Source organism: Sabethes cyaneus, chromosome 1 (genome assembly GCF_943734655.1).
Source record: "Sabethes cyaneus chromosome 1, idSabCyanKW18_F2, whole genome shotgun sequence".
NCBI lineage: Eukaryota > Metazoa > Arthropoda > Insecta > Diptera > Culicidae > Sabethes > Sabethes cyaneus.
The window spans coordinates 87,105,833-87,128,405 of record NC_071353.1 but is presented as its reverse complement, the minus strand read 5'-3'; the positions used below and the strand labels follow the sequence as shown (position 1 = coordinate 87,128,405).

The window sequence follows — 22,573 nt, the reverse complement described above, 5'->3', positions numbered from 1 at the left end:
TCAAATCACATTGGCTTGATGAAATAACACTAATGGAAGTACAATGTAAAAATTTTGGAGCCAAAATTACCATTTCGCCATCGGTTCCGGACTATCCGTTATCCGGGTTTTGGGGACATTTTTGGATTACAGGGTAATTCATCTGCCCCGGTATAAATACCGGGTACCAGATTATATGCGACTGACGCCCCATTATACTTTCATTGTTGTTATTTTATCAACCCGATGTGATTTGAGGTGCCGCATGGTGAATTATATCAAAAGCCAAAAATGTCCCCCGAAACTGGTACCGGATGACCCAGTACCGATGGTAAAGTGGCCATTTGGCTTCTAAATGACATTGTTTTACTTCCATCAGTCTTATTTTATCAAGCCGATGTGATTTGATATGTCGCATTATGAGTTATCCTAAAATACAAAAATGTCCCCAAAAACTGGGTACCGGATGTTCCAGGACAGATGCTTATGTGGCCATTTGCCTTCAACATGTGTTTATTATACTTTCAATAGTCTTATGTTATCAATGTGATGAAATTTGACGTGCCGCAATAGAAATCATCCTAAAATTCAAAAATGGCCTCATAAACCAGGTACCGGATGTTACGTAACCGATTGGGAAATGGCCATTCGGGTCCAAAATGTCCCCATTGTACTTCCACTAGTCTTATTTTATCAAGCCAATGTGATTTGATGTGCCGCAAAATGAATTATCTCAAAATATAAAAATGTTCCCCGGAACCTGGTAGTGGGTGTTCCGGAACCGACGCAGAAGTGGCCATCAGTCAACAAATATTCCCCAACATACCTTGGGTGCTAGTTTTTGGCCATATCTTTCAAACGAGGTAAAGAAAACGAAATTCGGATTGAAAATGGATGAATGAGAGCAATTTCAAAACTTGGGTCGTTTTCGACCCTTAATGCATAATATGTAACTTTTTTTGCTGTGGCTCTTCTAGGTGTCGCTGAAAGCTGAAACTCCCCCACAATGCTAATTTTCCAAAGTTAGGAAAAGTCAGAAAATTTCAAGTCTCTAGCTCGTACCGTTACTGAGTATCAAGCTTTGTAAGTATGCCGATGGGTCGAAAACGACCCCAATGCACTAGGAAGGTTAAACTCGCGTTTTTTCACGCTCATTTTTCCTACTGTTCTTAATATTTCCACAATTGTTACTGTTAAATTTAATTACTCACTACCAAATTTTTACCTCTGTTATACTATATAACAAAGGTTTAGAAATTGGTCGAAAAACACGAAATTTATCCGAGGTCCGGAGGGCCGAATCACATATACCAATCGATAGAGCTCGACGAACTGAGCAATGTGTGTGTGTGTGTGTGTGTGTGTGTGTGTGTGTGTGTGTGTGTGTGTGTGTGTGTGTGTGTGTGTGTGTGTGTGTGTGTGTGTGTGTGTGTGTGTGCGTGTATGTGTGTATGTGTGTATGTGTGTGTGCAGGTCATTTTCTATCGCCTGTTTCTCGAAGGTGGCTGAACCGATTTTACTTTTGTTTGAAAGGTATTATTTCCTAGTATATCACTATTGAATTGCTTTGCGGTCCGACGTTTCGTTTAAAAGTTATAAGCAAAAATGTGAAAACTACGTGACACGCGTTTCTCCGGAACTACGCAACCAATTTTAACGATTTTAGTACCAAACGGAAGCTCTTGCTATTACTAAACTTTTTACAAAGTTTTATTGAAAACGAACCAGTAGTTTAAAAGTTAGCCTTAAAACCCCTGTTTGGACTAGGTACAAATGATCGCCTGTTTCTCAGAGTTGGCTGAACCGATTTATGCGCTATTATTCTCATTTGAAAGGTAATATAGCCTAACAGATCACTATTGATTTGTTTTTTGATTGGACGTTTAATTCAAAAGTTATGAGTATACAACACATTAAAATTCACAATTATTTTCGATGATTTCATCTTAGATAATTTATCTAGTTTAAATTAGTTTGGCATCAAATTAGAGGTTTTATTGCTGCAAATATATCTGCAAAATTTCAGAAGAATTGGTTTTGCCGGTCAAAAGATATTAACCCTTGAACACTCGCGCCAACTTTTGTAACACGGTTGCTCGCGGGAGAGAATAGCCCAAAACCAAAAAACGTGCGCATTAGAGTTTTGACTAGGAAAACCTCGTTTTAGGTTAGTGAAAAGTGAAAGTGAAATAAAACAAATATTTTTCTTCAGTTTCAATATAACACATTGATGTGTTCTGTAAAGTTTAAGAGCATATTATTACAAGAAACTTTGCTGAAGACAATAACCTTCTATCTCTTCAGCGAAGAGAGAAAAATCTTATTTATTTTATATGAATTTGTAAAATCAGTTTTTTCATTATAGCTTGTTGTGTAATTGTTGTATGACTTTTTCATGTTGTACAAATAGTAAAAATATACAACTTTGCTGAATATAGTATACCTCTATGATTGCTTGTTTAGGAACTGTAGAACTTTGATTATAAAAATATCCTAATTTTGTCCCCGAATTACTCGACTATCGACAGACGGATACATCTAAAACATTTTACATTTGCTGATAGTTTTGTTGCATACAGACACCATTTTTCCATATGGAGAAACGATAGAAAATTCCAGTTGGGGCCGATTGCGGTACACCTCACATACTGATTGCTTCGTTTCTGTGATGTCAGTTTTTGGTGATCTATTTTGCCAACAGTTTAAAGTATTAATGCATTGAATAATTATGGCATTTTGCTCATAACAAGTTTATTGAAGAATATACGTTGTTTAAACATCGATTTGTAACTTTATAACAATATGGCATTCTAAAACCTACACGTGTTGTACAAAATACAACAGCGTGAGTAACCGAAGGTTAATAAAAATTGATGAAAACTTTATTGAATCAAATAGAATGGCATTACAGGAAATTATGCATAGTTCAGAACCTTTAAACTAGACCTTTACTACGCAATGTATATGTTAAATAATAATATTTCCTCTTACAACTTACTTTTACTTGCATTTACTCAAATTAGTAACAACTTACTTATACTTACTCAGCAGTTTCATGAAAAAAGGATCTATCAAAATTTATAAGTGCTCCTATTTTGATCAAATTTTGTAAACTTTTTCAATTTCCAAGAAAATTATGTAAGCAAACGCACTACGCTACGTTATCGTAGACAAAGATCGTATAACAAAGGTGCTTTCACCACTAGGTGGATTAAATCGGGTTTTTTTGTGCTAGTTAAGAAAATATAAGAAAGACACAATTATTGTCTGTGGATGTGTGTGTATGACAAAGAGAGGGAGGGAGAGAGAAGTGTTTGTTGCATGAGGACAAATAAAAGGGTGTATGGACAGTACAGTACTCTTATTCTTACAAAAAAGATAATTACAACTAATCGATCGCAAATTTTCTCAGCTTTAATATGAAAAAAGAGATTTAAAATTGATGTACTGCAGCCGGAGATATTTGTATTTATGTACATGTACTTTCTTTCTTTGAGTAAAATTTCAACTTTTGTGCATATCTCAAAAACTATTCTACTTTATTTTTTATGCTCTCATTTTCGGATTCAGCGACCTATTTTACATGAAAAATCATCTTCAGCTTACTGAGTTCACGCTCTTTGTTTTATTTTGTTAACTAGCGTAATGCTTATTGGTTACCTAGGCAATTAAACAATGGGTAGAAAGTGAGAGCTGAAACCGATCATTTTTTTTTTATTTTCATCGCTTGAATGACTTAAAGGCAAATAACTAAAATCATTCACCTCTTCCAATATTAAATAACAATTTAATAAAATAAAATAAAAAATCCCGCAGCAACCTAATAAAACATTTTATTGCAGATATGGTCACCACTTTTTGGCAGCAACGATATATCAGGCGCTATCGAAGCATGTTTCCCTTGAAAAACTGCAATTCTATTTAACTGCTATGTGTCAAATCTCCAAAGCCGAGTGTGTATTAAACTATGGTTTTGATGTAGAATATATAGAATCATATTGTTTAGGTTCCCTGCCAAATAACATTCCAGAACTTTCGCTATTAGATCGAATTGGTAAAGCAATTAATTTATATTCAATGGCCTTATCGACTCTTGACGTAAGTAGTTGTTCTCTAAATTTAACGGTTTCAAATATAAAAAAAATAATTTCAGGCAACATCTTCTCCACAACATGCAATGAATTTCCAATCAGAAATAATTAACTTGCGGTGTCACTTTTTGCAAGTACTGCATTGCATTGTTGTATCCAGAAATGTACTTTGCATTACTCCCCCATCAGCGATTTCAAGCACTTTAGCACAAAACCTGCGAGATCCATTACAAAAATATGGGCACGTAACTAACCAACTGAGGAAAGATATAAAGATTGTGAAATCGTGTGAAGAGGCATATAACAAGCTATATAAAAGTTCATTCGATGCCGATCCGTGTTCGTTGGAATATTTAGAGACGTATTTTCTGAACTTAAACATGAATAAATGTGCATGCTTTTTTAACTTTCGTTCTGTTTTCAGGATGCAATATATGTGCTCCTCTCTGCAAACTTCTATTGAGGCTATTTCATTTTTAACACCATCAGATCATAATAAACATCCACCAACCTGCACTTACCCCGAGACAAAATATTTATTGTCAATATGCAATAGAGTAACAAATGAGTTAAAAATTTTACCGAATGAACCAAGCTCTACAAAATCTATATCAAATAAACATATGGATATATTACTCAAACAGATTGAAATAATAGTTAAAGCCGTTGTCTGTATTCCACGATTTTTCTTCCAGATTTTGCAAAATACTTCCGTTAAATTAGCTTTAACACCACAGCCGCGTACAGCTGGTGAACCTATTTTCGTTCAGCCTAACAGTAGCTTCGTGATCAAAGTCGAAGGTGAGTTGTTTTTACATTTTTGATAATAAATATAAAAATTCAATGCTCAATGATACTCCCTCATGATTTCAACAATAAATAACAATAAATATAGTGGCACGATAAAAAACAACGCTTATAGACGGATTTCACGCCAACTCGCAGGACCCTCTCAGAATTTAATGAAACTTTGTGTATATAAACAGTTCATGTAAATAAACATCTTTGCATACTTAGTTTTTCCAAAATTGATGTAGGCTAGCTTTTGGCAAGAGCTTATTTTGTCTCTTTTTTGACGTAGGACTACGTCTTTGTTTACTATACTGGGAGTGGGTAGCACTTTGTGAAAACGAAAATAGAAGTGTAACGTTTGAATGAAAGATTTCAAATGTAAATAACTACTAAACTACTGAACAAAACTGAACAATTTATATGTCGTTAGATAGATAAAATGACCAGCAATTTTATAGGGGGGTAAGAGAGCTATTTTACGGAGGGCATAAGAGGGGGGGGGGGGCTCCCATACAAATGAAACACAAATTTCCTCAAAACTCGAGAACTAACCAAGCAAATGGAACCAAATTTGGCATGTGGGGGCTTTAGAAGGTAAGCATTTTTATGGTGAATTGAGACCTTCTTTAGAAGGGGGCTCCCATACAAAAAATAGACAAATTTCCTCATAACTGGAGACCTAATCAAGCAAAAGGAACTCAAATTGGCATGTGGGGGTTTTTGGAGGTAAGATGTTTTTCTATGGTGTGCTGAGACCCCTTCTTCTTCTAAGAGGGGGGGGGGGTTATCATACAAATGAATTACAAATTTCCTCATAACTCTAGAACTAATCAAGTAAATGAAACCAAATTTGGCATGTGGGGGTTTTAGGAGGCAGGAATTTTTTCTATGGTATAATGAGACCCATCCGTCTTTTAACAGTGGGGGGGGGATTTCTTTTCTATGGTGAATTAGAACATTTGCTTTCTTTAAGAAGGGGAGATTCATACAAATGAAATACAATTTTCTTCATAACTCGAGAACTAATCAACCAAATGGAACCAAATGTGGCATGTGGGGGTTTTTGGAGGCTTGAATTTATTTATTTTATGATGGTTTGATCCCTGTGGTAGGAGGATAAGGACACTCATACAAATAAAACAGAAATTGATCATTCATTACCATTTCAACCTTTATGATACACACAAGTGATTTAAAAAAAAATCTCTGTCTGAATGGTTGCAGGCGTTGTACTTGTGAACCCCAGTTCACGTATTTTCAAAGCCACCATTGCATTAAATGAAGAATTGAATCTGAATATTTTGATCTGAATATATTTTAAACATTCACTTAAACAATGGCAGAGTCATCTGTTGTTCATTATAGAATCCTTGTATGTTCCTTATAGAATCGAAAACTAGTGAACCGATCGGCGTGAAAATTTGCATGTACGGGTTTTTGGGGCCAGGGAAGGTTCTTATGATGGTTAGAGATTCCTCTAAATGGAGGGGCTCCCATACAAATGAAATACAAATTTCTTCATAACGCCAGAACTAATCAAGCAAATGGAACCATATTTGGCATGTGGGTGTTTTTGAAGGCAAGAATTTATTACAGAGATATTAGCACACATGCATATTGATGATAACCATAGTCTTATCAGAAAGTCTGTTCCCAAGACGTGTCAAATTCTATCTCAAATGACAAATGAGATGGTATAACAAAGGTTCCTTTCACCAACAGGTGGATTAAATCGAGTTTTAGATACACTCCTTTGGTACAGTTCCGACGTCATTGTCTTATTTGTAACGAAAACTTTCGTTTTTCTGCCACAGCTGGAAATGCGCTACCAAATCATATGTTTCCGTGCAAATTTGTCGGCAAAATCAGATTTAAATCTGTGAAATTTTTGACCTGGCATTTACCCGAAGTCAGCCTTGACATAGGCTTCATCGTCCATCAGAAGACCACAACTTGGATACCCAAGTAACAATGCGGGTTTTATTGCACTCTTATTGCGGTTTTCTTATTTATTTATTTATTTATTTATTATTAAATCAACGGGCTCGAGATAGCCCCAATGATTGTCGATAGTTACATAAAAATACAGTCAAGTGAGTAAAATACAAATACAAAAACAGTTAAAATGTAAGTCTACATCACTCGCGGTTTATTGCTCCCGAAAAAAAAGCTTGCAAATCTTCTGACAAGTATTCGACGCGACAGATGAAAATCGAATAATGATGACACTTGATTAAAAACTCGCTGCAAGCCACCGATAGCGCTATTCATAGAGTAATTAGTGCGACGAACTGTTAGTCTCAGCATGGCGCTATTACGCAGTGCTCGTGGTTGCACATTTATGTTAATCTGCTCCATAAGCACAGGACTGTCTATTCTACCCTGCAGGCAATCCGCAATAAACAAAGTTCTAGAGGCAGCTCTACGAACATAGAGAGGTTCTAAGTCAATCAGTTGACAGCGGCTTACATAACTAGGTAGACGGAACGGGTCTTTCCATGGCAACCTTCGCAAAGCGAATCGAAGAAATCGGCGCTGAACTGATTCAATTCTCTCTGTACTATTGCTGTAGTTAGGATTCCAAACGGGCGAACAGTATTCCAGGATGGACCGCACCAGCGAACAATATAGTGACTTAAGGCAATATATGTCAGAGAACTTTTTCGCGATCCTGAAAATGAAACCTAATGACCTCGAAGCTTTAGCGATAATGTACGAGATACGCTCCTTGTACGTTAACTGCGGATCCAAGATAACTCCCAGGTCTTTTATATACGAAACACGTTCGATGGGTGTACCATTGAGCTCATAACAAAATAGGATCGGGTCTTTTTTTCTGGAGAAAGTGATTATTGAACACTTCTCCGGGTTCACTAACATGCGGTTCACATCGCACCAAGCGGCAAAGGCCTCCAACTGATTTTGGAGAAAGTGACAATCGTCTGTCGAACGGATCTGGGAAAACATTTTCAGGTCATCTGCATACGAGAGTCGAGGGCATTTGATAGCCAAATTAACATCGTTGAAGTAGAGCAGAAAGATCAAAGGTCCTAACGCCCAGTCTATGCAATTTTGCAATTGCGATGTCATGGTTTATCTTATCAAAAGCGCCCGACAAGTCTGTGTATAAGACATCGGTTTGAGCACGGTGGTCCATACTTCCCGTTATGTATGATGTCAGACACAGCAGGTTAGTGGTGGTAGAGCGCTGGGAAATAAAGCCATGTTGATCGGCACTTAGATATTGTTTGCAGTGTGACAATAGAGGTTCCATGATTACCAACTCAAATAGTTTTGAAACTGCACTGAGCGATGTGATTCCTCTATAGTTGTTCACATCTCGTTTACAACCTTTTTTATGCACAGGAAACATATGCGCAAATTTCCAACACGATGGGAATACGCCGCTAGACAGGGCTGTCTAGCATCACCGTCAAAACACCATAGTCAGCTACGAAAACCAAAGTACTGCCGTCTCCATCAACGACAAAAAACCGACTGACTCTTTCTGGAGAAAAATAGTCACCTTCTATTAAAGCAGTGACGAAAAATATTTTGACCGTACTTTCTCTTGATAAACCGGTTAGTCGGCCGTCAATGATCAAAATCTGCATAATTTAGTCAACTTCGCACGTAGTATGGTTAATGACTAAGAAAAATAATTTATTGTCGGACAGTTTTAATTTAGTAAATTTTTAATTTAGTAAATATGTATATTTTTAGTATGGGGTGATAACCCTTGCTATGTATACTTATTTAGAATTCGGGTGACGACTAGAAGTCGAAAATCGATGTTTGACGCCATTTTGAAATCCAAGATGGCGGACTATTGATTAGCATTTTGCATGAAAACCCTTGCAATATATACTTTTTTGGAATGCCGTTGACGGCTAGAAGTCGAAAATCGATATTTGACGCCATTTTGAAATCCAAGATGGCGGACTATTATTTAGCATTTGGCATGAAACCCTTTGCAATATATGCTTTTTTGGAATGCGGTTGACGGCTAGAAGTCAAAAATCGATGTTAGACGCCATTTTGAAATCCATGATGGCAAACTATTGATTAGCATTTTGCATGAAAACCCTTGCAATATATACTTTTTTGGAATGCGGTTGACGGCTAGAAGTCGAAAATCGAGGTTTTACGCAATTTTGAAATCCAAGATGGTGGACTATTATTTAGCATTTTGCATGAGAACCCTTGCAATACCGTGTACCCCCGTTGGTATGACCTTCTTTAATCTGAACATTTTTAATCTGTACCCCGGTGGTATGAATGCGTTCACATTAAAACCTGATCAAGCGTCACACACAATTGACGTTAAAGTGGACCGGTAAATTAAAAAAAGCAAAACATCTTAATGCGTTTCCTCTTGCTCAGGAGCTTTGGCAATATAGCTCATATGCAACTTATCTTTCTCCAGCACTCAAAATAGACCATTTTAGCCGAAACTGCCGAGCCAATTTCGTATTATACAAACCGAACCTTTAGAATTCGCGCATGTTTGAGATGTTTTCAAAACGTTTGTTTTCGTCAAATCAAAACAACAAGTTTATAGGGTGCGCGTCTTGCGCGTGTGTGAAAATGAATAGTGTTACCAAATATTCAGATTAAAAATGAACTCGCCCAATCTGAACGAGCTGTTTTTCATATTAGCGGGGGTTGAGTGTATATGCTTTTTTGGAATGCGGTTGACGGCTTGAAGTCGAAAATCGATGTTTGCCGCTATTTTGAAATCCAAGATGGCGGACTATTGATTAGCATTTTGCATTCAAACCCTTGCAATATACTTTTTTGGAGTGCCGTTAACGGCTAGAAGTCGGAAATCGATGTTTGACGCCATTTTGAAATCCAAGATGGCGGACTATTGATTAGCATTTTGCATGAAAACCCTTGCAATGTATACTTTTTTGGAATGCGGTTGACGGCTAGAAGTCGAAAATCGATGTTTTTCGCCATTTTGAAATCCAAGACGGTGGACTATTATATAGCATTTTGCATGAGAACTCTTGCAATATATACTTTTTGGAATGCGGTTGACGGCTAGAAGTCGAAAATCGATGTTTGACGCTATTTTAAAATTCAAGATGGCGGATTATTGATTAGCATTTTGCATGAAAACCCTTGCAATATATACTTTTTTGGAATGCGGTTGACGGCTAGAAGTCGAAAATCGATGTTAGATGCCATTTTGAAATCATTGAGTATAAATTCATCGATCTCATGTTTCCGAAATATATGAATGTTAATGACGTTACGAGTGATCGTAACTAGACACATCATATTGCTGAACGATTTCTCTCAGTGGGATATTTTCTTTTTGGCCTCTTCTATGGCCATTTTCAATATAACCCGAAAAAACTGGCATATTTCCGACTTATTGAAAGCATCTTACACTCTTCAGCTGTGTTTTGACGTAGGATTACGTCTTTGTTTACTATACTGGGACTGGGTAGCACTTTGTGAAAACGAAAATAGAAGTGTAACATTTGAATGAAAGATCCCGATCAGACAAACGTAACAAAATTATAACAAATCATGATATTCTGTTACGATGATTTTTCTAACATGATTTGTTATAATTTTGGTCTCGTTAGTAGTTAAAATATCAAAACTTCTATCAGAACTTATAAGCAGTTGTAGCAAAACATAACAAAATTTGTTATGTTTAGAACAAAATTATATCAAAATTTGTTGTAATATATCTAACAGGTTTTGTTATAATTTTGTTAAAATATAACAAAAACTTCTTTGCCTTTATCTGCTATATCGACATTTTATTTCGACGAAATTGTCAAAAATAGACTACTTTCGAGAACATTCACAAATAGCACAGAAAAAAACTTTGATACATTTTCAAAAATTGCTCCTGTTTCAACCGGGATTAAACTCATGACCAATCGCATAGAATGCAAACGTCTTATCCCCTATACCAGAACTACTCTTGAATGAAGGAAGATTAAATGCTTATATGATTTGGCCGATAGCTTATTCGGGGTTGTCAGTTTTTGATTCAAGCTGGCTATAAATAGATAAAAAGCGTTCGGTGTTCGGTCCAAAGCCGTGATCAAGAATAAGAAATCGAATCCGTTTAAGGGGCCATAGTACTTTTTCAATTCCAAAAAATTGATTTTTTTTTATTAATTAGTTCGAAGGATTAACATTGTGAGCATATATATGTGGTTGAAGTCGTTTGGATGAATTTCGAAAATAGACAAAGTTATAGCTATTTGTACCGTGCATGTCTGGAACGATTGCACAGCGAATAAAAACTTCAATGCCGTTTTTTCGAAACTAGGTTTTCAAAGTCGATACCATAAATATCTCAAGAACGGCTCGAGCAATTCTGTTGCTTCTTTTTTTTTGTTTCAAAGCTAACAATATTATAAAGTGTTTGACCTAACCTTTTTACGATATTGCAATTTATGTATATTTTAAAAATGTTTAAAGTCAATTTTTTCGACTAAAAACCTGACTTTTATGTTTGAATGTCTGTTATTTTGTTATGCGTTCGAATTTAAAAAAAGGATGGGTCAAACACGAGATAATTTAATACACTTTCATGTCGTTTCGGAATTTTTCTCTTCGGATAAGCCTTCGAGCGCCAATCCATGGTACCGCAATTCATGTTTTTTTCTGAATGACGTTTTTCAAGGAGCCGTAGGGGAGGGAGGAAGAGGTTTCCATATAAAAATTGTTAATAATTGTCTAAAGTGCAATGTTTATAATGCAAAAAAACTCGAATCGAATCGTCTAGCGCGTTATCGAGAAAATAAATTTGAAATGAGGCAAAATATATGGTGCAAAAGTACTATGCCCCATCAATCCGTGTTGCACCCTTTTAAGAATGTTGCACGATGTGCCATCAAATACATAAGAAAATAAGGCCGTCAAGATTTTTTTTGCAATGAGTCTTACGCGTATATTTCAGCTTTCGTGTCTATAGACTTTTCTGCTCACAGAAACGATTAAAAACACAGAAACGGTTATACTTTGACTATGACTATGAACTTGACTTTGAACTATGACTTTGTCACTATGTAACTTTGCAAACAAAACATAAACCGAGAATATAAGAGATAAGATTCCATTTTAGATTTCAGTTCCAAGCATCTAGCAACAAAATAAAATTTTGAGTAAACGAGCGATTCTCCCTAAAATACATGCCATAGTTGTAGCATTGACTAAAAAAAACTGGTTCTCTCATATATGAAATTCTACAATGACGTTCGAAAATAACTCTTTAGGTTATTTAAACAAAGACTTCTGTCAATACGTTCTGTAATTTTTGATAATAAAGTGCATGAGGTTCCCAAACCGTGACTTGACAGGAGCGGCGCGTTACTGCATGCTGTTTTAGCTGCATGCTAAACATATAATCATTTAATATTGCTAAATCATGTTTTAGCTGAATGCGACATGTTACTAGTTGTTGCTTGCATTAGTCGTGGGAAGGACCAACCGGACCAAATGTAGTTTTTTTACATTCTGACTTGAAATGAAAAATCTGCCAAATTTGGTCTAAATCCGTGAAGATCGATATTTCTCGGATACTTCGCGCAGAGTTACTCTAATACATATTATTTAGATTTTACATTTGCAATAACTTGAGAACGACATAAGAAAAAAGTTTATGTGACATAATTTATTCAAAATTATGCGTAGAATTTGTGTAAAATTACGCGAAGAATTTTATTTTATTTTTACAAAAAAGCAGCGTAGGGTTGCGGTTCCACCTCGTCATACGTAATGATGATTCACACTTTATTTCGAGTTTTTAAAAGAATTATTCATATCCATAAGTACTCAAGTTTTTGGCACGAGATATCTCTCATTCTTGCATATACACCCATTTAGACACAGATAAAATATTTCAAAATTTACATTTTTTACAGACACAGATGTTCTTGTTCAACGGCAATTCGTCATACGAAAGCTGCACTTCGTCATGACTAAGTTTTGCTTTCGTCCACCATGGACAAACACAATTGTTTACAAAAATTTATGCATGTATTCGTTATGCCGTGTGCATGAGCTATTCAACTGGCACCAAAACAATGCAAGTAGTTTGAATCAGAGCTTAGATATCGATGTTTTAACTCTGAGTAATCTGCTGATGTGCTGCTGATGCTCTTCGTCATATTAAAAGCGGATAGTAAAACCAAGAGGACTTTTATTTTTGAAAAAAATGGTGAAAATAGTGGTTTTCTTTCATTATCTTTTGTCGATTACTAAGGGACAATATATAAATATTGATGCAAAGTACATATTAGTTTAATTACATTCAAACACCTCAAAGTTAGTTATATTGCTTGTTTTTCGCGTCTATGTCGGGAAAGTAGATGAAGCCATCCAGCACCCTATTTACAAAGCTTTTTCTTTCAGTGTATTTTTTTCTGAAAATACATAAAATTTACTACAACTTTTCCTTTGACGTCATTTTCATAAAATAAGTAGTTTTCGAGATAGCATTTAAAAAAAAATCTTATTTCTAAATATGCCCTTTTTAAAAGTTACTCTTGACGAAAAAATATGTTTCATGGAAAATGAATCCGTGCGTGGTTCAATGTATTAGCAAAATTTCGAAATCAAAAAAAGACGAGACAAACCGTTTTATTAGTTGAGCTGGAATTGCTCTATAACAATATTATAACAAATTTTGATATAATAACAAAACTTGTAATAATTCTGATTGCCTCATAATTTTGTCTGATCAAAAATATAACAAATTCTGTTATTTCTATCTAATTGAGATATTTTTTTGTTATCTTTCTGTTATAATCATTTACTCGGGATTTCAAATGCTAATAACTACTAAACTACTGAACGAACTGAACAATTTTTATGGCGTCGGATAGATAAAATGACCAGGAGTCCAGCGCCTCTGTGGTTCAAAGGTACACGGGTACCAGTGAGCGACACGCCCTGGCAGGTGTTGTGGGTTCAAATCCGGTTATAATCTCTGATTACAGCTTGGTTCGACCCATGCACCTTCCAGCATTGGACAAAAGATAGGAGTCACAACGACAACTTGTTAAGCATAGCTACCTATTACTCCCCCCCTTCCTTTCCACCCTTCCCCTTTATTCCCGGAAAAAAATCCTTCTTCATTACTTTCCCTTACCGTCCCTTCATCAATTGTAGAATCATCGTTTCAAAAAAAAAAATTTTAAATTAAAGCCTGCAAATTAAAAACAGAATTACAGAAATTCAACACGGTTTCTTCAAAGGACGCTCGACTACGACAAATTTAGTGGAATTTATTGACTATTCATTGAATGCAATGGATAATGGAAACCATGTAGAAGCACTTTATACGGACTTTAGCAAAGCATTTGATCGCATTGACATACCAATGCTGCTTTTCAAATCGCAAAAAATTGGAATTCAACCAGGGCTTCTGAAATGGCTTGAATCGTATTTATCTAATCGTCAACAAATAATTAAATTTAACGGAAAGAACTCGAATCCAATTCAAGTCACTTCTGGGGTTCCTCAAGGCTCTCATTTGGGACCTCTTCTTTTCATTTTGTATGTAAACGACATTTCCTTCATTCTCAAGAAACTTAAAGTGCTAATATATGCCGATGACATGAAGCTCTTTTTGGAAGTAAAAAATTAAGAAGACATCAATGTATTCCAGAATGAAATACACATATTCTACACATGGTGTACAAAAAGCCTATTAGAACTTAATGTAAAAAAATGCAATCTAATAACATTTACCAGAAAAAGAACTACACCAGAAATCTCAATCAGATTAGGAAATCAAACAGTAGAAAAATGTGAAAAAGTTAGGGATTTAGGAATTATCTTAGACTCCAAGCTAAATTTTATCGATCATTATAACGCAATAATACACAAGGCAAATAACATGCTAGGTTTCATTAAACGTTTTAGCAACAATTTTTTGGATCCATATACAATCAAAACATTATACATTGCCTATGTGAGGTCAATACTGGAATACTGCAGCATTGTATGATCACCTTTTTCCATCACGCACGAAGAGAGAATAGAATCAGTACAAAAACAATTTCTCTTATATGCCCTTCGTAAATTAGGTTGGACAACGTTTCCTCTTCCATCATACGAAGCATGCTGCATGCTTATAAATATACAATCATTAAAAGAGCGTCGTAAATATGCAATGGTCTTATTTGTAAACGATATCGTTTCGCAGCATATTGACTCAGCACACTTTTATCAAAACTGAACTTTTATACACCTACTCGGCAACTCCGTAATCGAAATTTATTTGCCATAAGCCATTATCGCACAAATTATGCAAAATTCGGTCCATTACATCGTATGATGGCCTCGTATAATCAATACTGCGAAACCATTGACTTAACAATGTCTCGGCATAGACTTAAACATCACTTTCAGTCAACACGTAATAGTAACGCGTAGCGAACGATACAAAAGAATAAGTACACCTTTTAATCTTCATTTAATTATAAAAATTTTATATGAGAAAATTGTATATATTATACTAGTCTACATCGGTTGTCGAAATAAATAAATAAATAAATAAATAGACTTGTTTCGGTCACTTGGAATAGTCGTTCCAAGTTATATTGCTTATCCATCCAGTCTTCCTGGGTTAATATAGGATTAATTTTGAAATCTCTCAAAATACTGAGATGGCCCCTAAGGTCTCCATCAAGAAACTTCTTTGTTCTTCTTAGCCTTAGTGCATTTTTCTCAGCTTCCAATTGCACGAATAGGTGTAGTGGCAGTAAACTTAAAATAGCATCTAGTGCTTTTGATGGTGTACTACCGGTTGCTCCAGAAATGGAGATTGTAGCAAATCTTTGCAACTTCTCCAGTCTCTTCTGTGCATGTTTGATTTTTGTTTTCGGCCCAGAATAGTCTGACTATTGCCGTATAGATCCAATGAATCATTTTAGGTTTCAATCCTCATTTATTTCCAAACGTTTACTGCTTATCCATAAAGCATTCGTAGTCTTATTTATTACTTCATCTAAATGTAAATTTCAATTTAGTTTGCTATCAAGAGTTACTCCTAAATATTTGACTTTTGGAGAAATATCTAGTTTGATACCTTCCAGGTACAAGTCGGGAATTTTTGTGTTCCTTCTTCGCGTAAAAGAAATCACGGTGGTTTTGTGAGGCTTTATAGACAGCTCCTCGTCCCTACACCACGCTGTTGTGACATCGAGAGCGTGTTGCAATCTATCTCTAATGACGTGTTCGTATTTCCCACGAAGTATGATTACAATGTCATCAGCGCACTCAATTATTTCAAATCCTAACGTTTCAAGATGTGATAATAATTCGTCAACAACAAGTGACCATAGTAGAGGCGAAAGAACACCTCCTTCTGGGCAGCCCTTAACAGTCTTTACTGTGACCGTTGACATTCCATGACTACTAGTTATTTCTCTATTTTGTAACATTTCAAAAATACAATCTACAATAATCCTCTACAATATAGTCGTCAATTAGTTTCTCCATCAATTTTAGCATAATTGACGAAAGGCTAATTGATCTGAAAGATTTTGGGTTTGTCTTATCCTTTTTGTTCGCCTTAGGTATAAAAGCAACTCTGGCTCTAAACATTTCAGTTAGATAAGCAGTAAGACTTCCATTGCTTTTTTGAATCATTACTGGACGAATTTCATCATTGCCTGGAGTTTTGTATGGCTCAAACGAATCTATTACTCATACAACCTTTGATTGAGTGAATATACTACTTGCTAGATCTTGCGAGTATTCTCTGGTCACGTTTTACCCAGTTGAACTTGCAATATCATTTTGTCCATTGGAAACTGTAATACTGGTCTTTTCTGACCCAGTGCATGAGTCCGAGGAAGCAATATCTCCACTCAAGATTGGCAGAGATCCTGGAAAGTGTATTTGCATCAACAAATTGGAAGTTTCGGTAGCATTGCACAGTGGTCCAGGAACGAAAGTTAAGTGGAAACTTACTTTTGCGGCTAAGCGTTTTATAATAGCTCCCTACAATGTTCAGCAAAGTTGTTCAACTCTAAAAGACAATTAATGCGAAATCAACGACTAAGTTCCAGTTTGGCTTGTGAACACATAATCCATAATAACTTTTTATAAAAAAGAGATAGAAGAATAATTTCTTCGACAAAGTTGTAGCTAAAGATTATATAAGTAACTTTGCCAAAGACATAGTAGGCGTATTTTTAGGCGTTTCTAACTTACAGGGTGTTTTACAACAAGACCTCTCAAAAATCACTTTTTCGCTGATTTCTTCAAATGCAGTGGTTTTATTGCATCATAATGTCTTACAAAGTTGGTTATCTTATCAAAAGACACATTTTTGTAGAACATTGTATGTTGAAAACTCATTCGTATAACGAGTTCTAACGTTTTACCTTTGTTATAATATATAACAAAGGTTTAGAAATTGGTCGAAAAATACGAAGTAGATCCGAGACCCGGAGGGCCGAGTCACATATACCAATCGATAGAACTCGACGAACTGAGCAATGTCTCTCTGTGTGTGTGTGTGTGTGTGTGTGTGTGTGTATGTGTGTGCGTGTGTGTGTATGTGTGTGTGTGTGTGTGTGTCTGTGTGTGTGTGTGTGTGTGTGTCTGTGTGTGTGTGTCTGTGTGTGTGTGTCTGTGTGTGTGTGTCTGTGTGTGTGTGTGTGTGTGTGTGTGTGTGTGTGTGTGTGTGTGTGTGTGTGTGTGTGTGTGTGTGTGTGTGTGTGTGTGTGTGTGTGTATGTGTGTATGTGTGTGCAGGTCATTTTCTATCGCCTGTTTCTCGAAGGTGGCTGAACCGATTTGACTGCTTTTACTTTTGTTTGAAAGGTATTATTGTCTAGTATATCACTATTGAATTACTTTGCGGTCCGACGTTTCGTTTAAAAGTTATAAGCAAAAATGTGAAAACTACGTGACACGCGTTTCTCCCGAACTACGCAACCAATTTTAATGATCTTAGTACCAAACGAAAGCTCTTGCTATTTACTAAACTTTTTACTAAGTTTTGTTGAGAACGGATAAGCAGTTTAAAAGTTAGCCTTAAAAAACCTGTTTTGACTAGGTACAAATGATCGCCTGTTTCTCAGAGATGGCTAAACCGATTTATGCGCTATTAGTCTCATTTGAAAGGTAATATAGCCTAATAGATCACTATTGATTTGTTTTTTAATTGGAAGTTTAATTCAAAAGTTATGAGCAATCGTATACAACATATTGAAATTTACAATAATTTTTAACGATTTTATCTTAGATAATTTATATAGTTTAAATTAATTTGGCATCAAATTAGTGGTCTTAATGCTGCAAATATATCTGCAAAATTTCAGAAGAATTGGTTTTGCCGGTTAAAAGATATTAACCCTTGAACACTCGCGCCAACTTTTGTATTTTGACTGGGAAAACTTGGGTTTAGATTTATCAAAGCTTTGGAAGAGCTTCTTGAAATTGGAAGCTCTATCATGTGGTAGAATTTAAATTTTGATTAATCTCCCTAGAAGTGAAATAAAAAATTTCAATAAAAATCAGTTTCAATATAACACATTGCACAGTGGTCCAGCAGCGAAAATTAAGTGGAAAGTTTTTTGTGGTTCAAAATAGCTCCCTATAATGTTCAGCAAAGTTGTACAACTCTAATAGACAATTAATGCGAAATCAACGACTAAGTTCCAGTTTGGCTTGTGAACACATAATCCATAATAACTTTTTATAAGAAAGAGATAGAAGGATCATTTTTTCGACAAAGTTGTAGCTAAAGATTATATAAGTAACTTTGCGGTGGCTCCCACCGCTGTCACCACGATGTATCGCCGGATTTTCCCGGACTACTGTTTCTTTCCGTTTTTCTAAAACACCGTTTTTTTTAATCGCACTACCGACCAGACGGGTCAGCGTGCCAAATCCGAATTTCATTTATTTTCCTAAACTTTTTACACAAAGTTAATTCTTACTTGCTAAAAACTGTTTACCCTAAGGAAACTCCTCCTTCTCGAGGTAGTTCCGTCCTATTCTCCCTAGCGGCAGACCTCACGCTGTCCGTTGAGCTTCCCTCTCGCGCATACATTTTAGCCCTCGCGCGGGAACTTTGTTTTTTGTCAACTCGAACAGTTCCGCGCTTCGTTGTTTACCTTAGTCGGCAAAACTGCAACTTCGCGCAACCCCGCATTTGTTTTAGGAACTGTTCGTGACGGCAGGTTAAGAAACTTGCGCGTTCATTAACCTAGAATGGTGCCGAACGCGTTGTTTTTCATCGAAGTATTTTGCCCTACCGGCGCCGTCGCTCGATCGAGTCACTGACCGGCGCGGGTAATCGAATAAAATGTTGAAGTTAATAATAATATGATTTGATCCAGGATTTCGTCCTTCGGATCCAGGCAGGATTAGTATACGGGAGAGTAGCGGGCAGGGTCGCTACACATAGTAGGCGTATTTCTAGGCGTTTCTAACTTACATGGTGTTTTATAAAAAGACCTCTCAAAAATCACTTTTTCTCTGATTTCTTCAAATGCAGTGGTTTCATTGCATCATAATGTCTTACAAAATTGGTTATCTTATCAAAAGACATATTTTTGAAGAACATTGTATGTTGAAAACTCATACGTATAACGAGTTCTAACGTTTTTCCTGTGTTTTTTTTAGTCTTTTTTGGAATAGAATATCTCAAAAAGGGGCAAACGAAAAAAATCAAACTTGGCCGTTTCTGAAAGCTTGGAGTTTTATCTCAAGCATATGTGAAAATAAAAAACTGGTTTTTTCTCTAACTCGAGTAATTTCAGTTTAATTATTTCATGTTTGACCATTTTCTACTATGCAGTATTTTCTAATATCTTCTTGAACATGTAAATAGTAAAAAAGAAATTTTTCGTACCATGACACAATTTCTTCTGATTGTCACGTAAAATACTCTTCGAACTCCGGATAAGTTAAGAGATCTGGTTTTTCGACCTTGTGCTAGTTTTCGAACCACTGCTGAAATATTCATCAAATAAGTTGTTATAACGGTAGTTTTTACAATTGTTTATTGTCAAGAAATATGGACTTCTCCCGTCATGCAATCCATACATATAAATGACACATTCCAAGCGCATCTATCCCATGAGAGCAAATTTTGAAAGTAGTAATATTAAAAATATTTGTATGTAGTATGTTCAAACATACTATAAAGCTTACAAAAATCCTGAATTGTCATATTGTTTATTAACAATTCATGCTAAAATGCACCTTGCAAGTGGGAGGTTAACAATATAGATTTTTTCATCATTTAGGCAAGGCTGCAATTAATTCTCTGTCAATAGTTTTAAGCCAAAATAATTTAAAACTGTATATCGTCAAAACATGTTTCATTACTAGGGACATTTTGTTCATACAGAGTTTTTTGAAAAATGAAAGCATTTTTCAGATAAGCGGCCTTTAAAAACAGGTACTTTTTATAAAATGGTGTCCCGTAACGAAAATTTTGCATTTATTTCCATATACCAGAGAATTTAAATCCGAATTTTTTGAAACTATGGATTTTCTTTAATCATATATGTACAATCAAAATCGTGCTGTGCTTGACTTTTGATAAGCATTTCTATGTAAAATAAAATAGGTGCTTCAAAATGGTGTCCCGTAACGTTTTGTTTAACGCAAAAAGTAATTGAATGAAAAAGCACTTATCACATCATGTTTCAACTAATCTTTATCGACGATAACAAATCTATTATTTTGATGACCGAATGCAAGTAAATGTGTATTTACTATAAGTATGTATAAATATGATTACAATATAATAATATATTGTAATATTAGGGAATGTGCGGTAAAGACGGGCACCTCAAGATTAAAATTCAATATCTACACAAGTATCTCTGTTTGATACAGCCATACTACTACTAAATTTTGTTCAAAACTTATACTTTAACATCAAAAACATTACCTAGTAATCATATTTTTAGACATTGTACAGAAAAACGGACACATTATATGAAAGGTGGACACCGCAAAAAAGGTGTGATGCCTGATGAGTAATACCTAACGAGATATGATACCAGTCGTCGTATGTTCGAATCTCGACTGGATGGTGTTGCCAAAGTCAGTAGGATCGTTGTACAAGCCCCGTAGAGTGATTTATCTATTTTGGGCAGACGTTGCGCGTACGTTATTTTGGACATTTACGGCAAAATCAAATCGAAGTAACCAAAATAAAATACGCGTAAAGCCTATCCAAAATAGACAAATCAACCTAATTGTTTTGTACTCTAATAACTAGCTGCAGAGTCTCTCGACAAAGGGTGGCTCCAGGCAAAGGGTGAACATGTGCATTCCATAACCTCTGTTTACTAACTTCTACCCCTACGTCCACGTGTTGCCGGCTGGGGTACGCAACCTCGGTTACTTTAGGCTAACAGTGAAGGGGACAGAGTGGCTTCCTCCCACCTTAAGGTGGCAGCCACGTCAGTGAGATAGGGACCTGAGGCTAACAACCCACTGTACCCGTAAACAAAAAAAAGTTAATGAAAAAGAAAGAAAGTCTCTCGATAAAGAAGAAGGGTTAAGTTTATACTTAACGCCGATTTCGACTTACTTCAATACTTTATCATTAAAATACTTGAATAGACTAAAAATTTGGAATTCCGTTTCTGAAAGTTGTTTAGTCAGCTTTTTTAGCACACTAGCAAGACAGCCTAGCCCAGAGAACATTTTTTAGCTTGCAAGATGCATAGTAAGTGTCGTACTTCGAACGGCATCATTTTGAGCTACTTTTTTTAGCGTTTCTTTTTTGAAAGTTTTCATGACCCTTTTCAACTGTTTTATTTTTTTATATTTTATATAACTGTTTTATGACTGTAGAATAATTTGCAAGTTCAACAAAGTTATTTTAAAGAATAGGCAAAATTAGTCTTTTATAGCAACTTATGTTATAGTTATAGTTCGCAACATGAGTTGTTAATGTTGCATGAAATAGTAGAGTTGCTTAAAAACTTTTAAATTTATGCGTTATGATACGTTAACTGATACGTCTGAAGTAAAACAAAATACCTAATTTTCGAATATTTGCTATTTAATACCATTTTGGCGTGCAGCGCAAATATAGCATACCTTCCGCTTTCGCATCAAGACGAACCTTATTTGCCGTTTTAAATTTTTTCAAATAAAATTTTTGAATTTTGTTATTTTGGCCAAAATCATGCAAAAATCTTACGTAGGGGGAGGGGGCGATTAGTCAACAATGGGGAAAACTCGTTACATAATTAATGCACAGCCTCTACATTTTAATTACTAATGTGTCCAAACCCTAAAATTAGGCAAGCATTTCATTATAATACTTCAGTATAGTTCTCACATGGGTATTTCTCTTTACCTGGAAGTAAACTTTACCTTACATGTACTTCGTTACGTATGTCTTATTACCAGACTATAACACACCAAATCAGTACACTATTGTTACAAAATATAGTGAATATAGACCAGATATAAAAAATATGACGGCCTGAACAGAAATCTAGAGAAAATAAACCATATAATGCAGTTTACTTTTTTCGTTACGGGACACCATTTGCAGAATACCGTTTGCCCAACAGCGCATGGTGTCCCGTAACGAAATGATTTTTATTATATCTTAAAAACTAAACCAAAAACCTGAACATACTTTTACATTTTGAGTTTCAGGCTGCCTTCAGCTAAAAATTTTCGGAACACGTCGACTTTGAAAAACTTGAAAGAGAGCAGAATTTTGCAAATGTT

The 22,573-nt window shown here is 35.6% G+C and overlaps 1 protein-coding gene across 3 annotated transcripts in view; it reads left to right on the top strand.

Moving 5' to 3' along the window:
* The window catches only part of LOC128745182 (integrator complex subunit 7), a 528,653-nt gene that overhangs the window by 309,963 nt on the left and 196,117 nt on the right, over nt 1–22,573 (top strand). For all 3 annotated transcript variants that reach the window (XM_053842197.1, XM_053842199.1, XM_053842198.1), the window contains exons 8-10: nt 3,822–4,077; nt 4,133–4,431; nt 4,495–4,871. In XM_053842197.1, the coding sequence (XP_053698172.1) occupies nt 3,822–4,077; nt 4,133–4,431; nt 4,495–4,871 (932 nt within the window). The remainder of the gene's footprint in view (nt 1–3,821; nt 4,078–4,132; nt 4,432–4,494; nt 4,872–22,573) is intronic.